This window comes from Chelonoidis abingdonii, chromosome 16 (genome assembly GCF_003597395.2).
Source record: "Chelonoidis abingdonii isolate Lonesome George chromosome 16, CheloAbing_2.0, whole genome shotgun sequence".
NCBI lineage: Eukaryota > Metazoa > Chordata > Testudines > Testudinidae > Chelonoidis > Chelonoidis abingdonii.
In genome coordinates, this window is record NC_133784.1 from 7,640,714 (window position 1) to 7,646,454 (window position 5,741).

Genomic DNA, 5,741 nt, shown 5'->3' on the forward strand with positions numbered 1-5,741 from the left:
CAAAAAAGAAATGCAAAATAAAACGCTGTTCTATATTAATGGTTACAATCTTAGATAGAATGTATTAAGTGGTTCGGGTGGCCTTAATTTACAATGTAACACAATGGTTTAGTAACTACAAAGATATCAGCTATTGCAGGTGATACAGATGAAATTTATGCAAGTTAAGAAAATTTACTGACTGTAATTTGGTGTTGAGAGGCTGTGTGATGAGCGGAGTGTCCTAAAAGTGGGTTAAGGCTCATGGGGGGGCGGGCGGTGGGGGCGGGAGAGGGGGAGTGAAATGACTTAGCTGGCACTGATGGAGAAGGACGAGCGTGCGCTTGGAAGCAGCGAGACACTTTGAAGCCCTGCAAGGTAAGGCACAACCGGCTAGAGAGTTTTAAGCACACGGGGGGAGATATGAGCGTTGGGAACAACAGACAAAGTTTCAGGGGGGAAACGCAAGGTTGTTTGGGAAGTTCGGTGGCAGCAAGGAGTTGTAACAGAGGCGCACGGAGTAGCCATGGGGGGAGGGATTGGAGCGGGGCGAAACAGAAGTTCTACAGAGGAAGAAGCAGCAAAACCCTTATCTATCTTACCCGACTAGGCAAAACACAACATCTCACAATTCTAAGCAAAACTAGTAACAAAGGTGCAACTTACGGAGGCAACAGAAACAGCAACTATACAGGAGTAGTTGAAACTTCAAGCTCTATAATCTTAACAAACTAATAACTTAATTAAACTAAAAAACAAAACTATGGTGCCCTTTGCTATGAGGGAAGTTACGAGGCAGAGTGGTATGTGCCCAGGTTGGTGGCTGCAGCAGTGGACAGCTGCAAGCAGAGAGCCCAAGGCAATCCACAGGTAGAGCTTAAGCAGCCGGCACAAATTATTTTGTTAGCAGCAAAGTGCGCGGGGATATTGGGAGGTTCAGAACAGACTACGGTTTGTAGCCTGAGTCTGTGTGCTGGGAGGAAGAGCCAGCAGCTAAATAATTACATTTAAAGTATTAGAGTTTTCACAGAGGTCTTACGCCCCAAAGGAAGCAGCCAGAGGGCAAAAGCCGCCAAGACAGCGGAAGGCTAGTACGGGTCTCATACTCAGATCTCTCAGGCAGCAATTCGTTCTTCGTGGGGGCAGCGTGGGGTGTCAAAACGGGGGTACGCTCAAATAATCTCTCTTCTTTGTGTTGTAGGTGAGCACAGAGACATGTCTGGGCAGAGTCCTGTGCAGTAGGTGACTCAAAAGCACATGAGGCCTATGACTCATGCCCAAGATCTTAAAAACACAATAGGTCTTGCAGCTCTGGACATTGCCTACCCTACACGGAGCCCAGGTTTAACAAGGTGATAACAGGACTAACCCTTTGAACAGGGCAGTGGTCCCACTTAGCACAAGTGGCCATCCCTTTGAGAAGGGCAATGGCTCTTGGTAAACAACTTTAAGGGGCCCTCCCTTTGAGAAGGGCAATGGCTCTTGGTAAACAACTTAACATCCAGGGAAGGGGTGGCCACAGGAGCAGAACAAAATGGAGTATGGGGACAGCTGTAAGAAAACAAAATGGAATAGGGGGATAGCTGTAACAGACATCCTACAGAGTATGTTTTTATTAAATACCAATTACCAACACAAACAAAAAGGGCAGTATAGGCTCTTATAGCTGTCTGTAAGTCATTCCAGAAGCTGTCCAAAGGGATGGAGTGAACAGGATACCGAGATGAACCAGGAATTGCAAGGAATTTGTGGGAGGAGTTTGGGGAGACTATGGAAAGCACTTCTTTATCGGCTACAGGGGGGGCTGAGCACGCATGTGTTCTGCCCGCAGTGTGATTAGGGACCTCAACATCTCCTTTTGCTGCTCTCACTTTTATCATCCGCATTTGGCCTTGTAAAATTTGCTCCTGGCTCTCCTTTCTCTCCTGCCTATTTTAAATTTTTCCTTTGAAGTCTCTCTCCATGCCCTGTGTTTTTCAGCAGCTGAGGATTGGAGCACCTCTCAAACTGCGTCCTCCTTAGTCACTTCCTCATCTGGCGGAGGCCCTGCACCATTGTGTAAGGGGTTCCCTTGAAGACCACATCTACAGAAGCACAAGAAGCAAATGGAAGCATGATTGTTAGTGCACACACAGCATTAAATAATTATCCTAAAATACATCTTTTTAAATACAAATCAGTTTCTCACTGTCCCTTGGCAAGCACACAGCTTAGCAAACGCCCTAAACATAGTGAGTTTTGCCCGGGAGATGGGGCTCAAGATGGGGCAAAAGGTTTAGGTGATTTTTTAAGGTGATCACTGCAGGCAGCTAAGGACAATATTGTAAATTCTGACATTTTCCATAGGTGTGGGTCTCTGAAGCCAATCTCTCACTCCAAAGGGTATGCAAGGGTGCATCTCCTGCATGCCTGCAGCTTCAGACTGGGTCCCTTTGTGCCGCTTTGGTCCCTGGCACAAGTGATTGCTGATTGGCACAGGAAAGTTTCCTATGACATGAGAAGGAACAAAGCAGCTCTGCCAAGAAACCTTTGGCAGAGGATTCGAGAGTACCTCCAGGAAAATCTCCTAGAGAAAACTCTGGAGGAGTCACGTGAAATCTCAGTTTGCGTTATGACACAGTTCTGCGGCACTGCTTAGCTGCATAGCGGAATGTGAAGCACATGCAAACACAAGACTAGCGGTACATTTCTACCCCTTCTCCCACTTCTAAAATATACAGAGCAAATGTCAGCTCTTACCTCATGTAACTGAGCATCATCAACACAAAAAGATCACTTACCAGGGCTCTCCTCTTCTGCATCATACACGCCAGAGATGGACTGCTGTGACAGGCTAGACCCCTCCGGAGTGGATAAGAGGTCCTGATTCACTGCGCCAACAGAAGACCCTGCTGTGTGCTCCACGTCATCCTCCAACTTAACCTCCTCTCATCCATGACTTTGGGGTTAAGTCTGCTGTCTCCAGCCCCACTGAAGCATCCACAGGGCTCTTGGCGGAGGTGAGGTTGCTGCAAGGATGGCGTCCAGCTCCTTATAGAAGGAGCAGATCTTTGGCACTGCACCAGAGCAACAGTTTGACTCCCTTGCCTTCTGGTACACCTGCCTCAACTCCTTTATCTTCCCATGGCACTGTTGTGTGTTCCCTTCATAGCCCTTATTCAACATGCCATGAGAAATCTGCCTGTTCTCATAGCTGGAACGGAGCTGGGACTGCATGGCCTCCTTTCCCCACAGTGCCAGCAGATCCAATAACTCAGCTGTGCTCTAAGCGAGAGAACGTTTGCTGCGTGGAGCTGCCATGGGCAGCTGGGAAGATGCGATGTGAGATATCCACACCAAGCAAACCGGAAGTGAAATTTCAAAATTTCCTGGGCCTTTAAAGGGGGAGGGGCAGATCCTGTGTACCTGGGTGCAGGGCAGCAGAGTTCAAGTTGCTGACCAGAGCAGTCAGCAAGGGTATTGTGGGACACCTCTTCGAGGCTATTTACAAGCACAGTGTCTACATTGACACTGTCAATATAACCTTGCCACAGAAAGCTCTACACCTTTCATCAAGGTGGTTTTATTTTGACAGCAAAACAGGAGAATTTTGTCGGCAGAAGAAGCGTTGTAGTGTGTACACCCTCCACTGCTTTGTTGACGAAAGCGGACTTCTGTCGACAAAACCGTGTAGTGTAGACAAGACCTAAGATGCCACAGCATGTAATAGCTGCCACCACAGAGGAGTTTCATCTCACTCCATCCCTCACTTCCCAGTGCCATGATCCAGGGATCCAGCCAAAGACAAGCAGTTTAATAAACAAATTAATTTACATTTCAAAATTTACAATCAGAAGTGCACATGATCTTACAGTCAAGAATTTGTCCCAGTAAACAGAAGTCAGTCAGTCTGGTCAGTCTAAATTCAGGCTTGCAGAACTCCCCACTCAGAGCCCCTTCGAACCCCAGCAAGTCAGCACAGAGGAAAGCAATCAGCCAGAGCATCTACATCAATGCAGTGGGGAAAAGAACTAGATGTCCTTGCAGAGCCCAGTTGAAGCCAGGCTACTTTGGGACCCGACGTAGTTCATTCATAAGCCACAGAGCCACAGTGAGCAGTGCCAGGGATCCCGACTGGTGAGTGGCAGCCAGAGGAGTTGGGACATACAGTAGAAGGGTGCTGATGCCCAGGCCCACCTGTCGAGAAGCACCCAGGAGTGAGAAGAGCAACAGCTGATTCAACATTGATGTTTTAAAGCACTCCACCGGGTATGCCTGTCAATACATTTCCAGCAACCCCCACATTCCCAATCACAACCTTACCTACTGGGAGAGGGAGAGGCTCCAGAAAAAAAAAAAAAAAAAGTCAAGACCCAGACTCCCCATCCTCACATATAGCACAGACTGTGCCACAGGCACCTGGACCTGTGCAGCCTCCACCCCATAGCTACTGCCGCACTTCAATTTCCCATGGACTCTGCAGCTCCACATGCCAGCTCTAGCTAGCTAAAGGTACTTCTGCTGAATGTGACACAGCAGCTTAGTGCTAGGAGAGAGGAGGAGACAGTACCTGCATATATGCCACAGCCATTAAAGAGGCCACAGCAATCTTGGTCCTGCGTGGTAGGGGGATCTTCCGAGAGAAAAGATAGAGTGCTGTGATGGCAGTGACTGAGGTGATCCCCTAGAGGTGAAAGAAGCTAGCGGTTACTTGAGGGAAGCGGGTGTGGGAAGAGTTGGCAGGAAGAAACCCCACACAACAGCTAACATGGGGGCTGGAAGGAGATCATCACACGCTTGTTTAGCTGCATTTTCCACTGATGACGTTTTATGGGGATGGGGCACCGTTACATTTCACACATTATTAGCTAATGTCAGATGCCACCTAAAGCACATCGTAAGTGAAGGTGTTCAGTAACACCAGACCTAACTCTGGCCAGTGCGTCACCCCACAACACCCATCCCAACTCAAGGCACTCATCTGTATTCCCCTCAGTCTGTGGTCTCAACTGCGGTTCAGTCCATGACATAGCGGATACTAGAAACATTCACATGAGCTTGCACAAGCAGCTAGCTGAGTTACTGGCAAAGTCAGCAGATGATACTAAACTGCTCAAGATAGTTAAGACCAAAGCAGACAGAAGAACTTCAAAAAGATCTCACAAAACTAATTGATTGGGCAACAAAATGGCACATGAAATGTAATGTGGATAAATGTAAAGTAATGCACTTTGGAAAAAATAACCCCAATTATACATATAATATGATGGGGCTAATTTAGCTACAACTAATCAGGAAAAATATCTTAGCATCATCGTGAATAGTTCTCTGAAGACGTCCATGCGGTGTGCACTGGCAGTCAAAAAAGCAAAAGGGATGTTAGGAATCATTGATTATTGCGTACAGATGTGGTCTCCTCATCTCAAAAAAGGTATACTGGCACTAGAAAAGGTTCAGCAAAGGAAAACAAACGATTAGGGGTTTGGAATGGGTTCCACATGAGGAGAGATTAAAGAGGCGAGGACTTTTCAGCTTGGAAGAGAGGAGACTAACGGGGGTTATGATAGAGGTATATAAAATCATGGGTGGTGTGGAGAAAGTGAATAAGGAAAAATTTTTTACTTGTTCCCATAATATAAGAACTAGGGGCGACCAAATGAAATTAATGGGCAGCAGGTTTAAAACAAATAAAAGGAAATTCTTCCTTTAAAAAGTGGAAGTCAAATCCTAGTGAGGCAAATAGAAAGGAGCATAAACGCTGCCAAATTAAGTGCAAGAGTGTA

General features: G+C 46.9%; 1 protein-coding gene across 1 annotated transcript in view; it reads right to left on the reverse strand.

The window, feature by feature from the left end:
- Positions 1-3,751: 3,751 nt before the first annotated feature.
- The window catches only part of COX15 (cytochrome c oxidase assembly factor COX15), a 9,705-nt gene continuing 7,715 nt past the window's right edge, over positions 3,752-5,741 (reverse strand). Inside the window, 2 exon segments of the mRNA XM_032768005.2 lie at positions 3,752-4,155; positions 4,529-4,642. Coding sequence (XP_032623896.2) covers positions 4,024-4,155; positions 4,529-4,642 — 246 coding nt within the window. The 3' untranslated portion in view covers positions 3,752-4,023.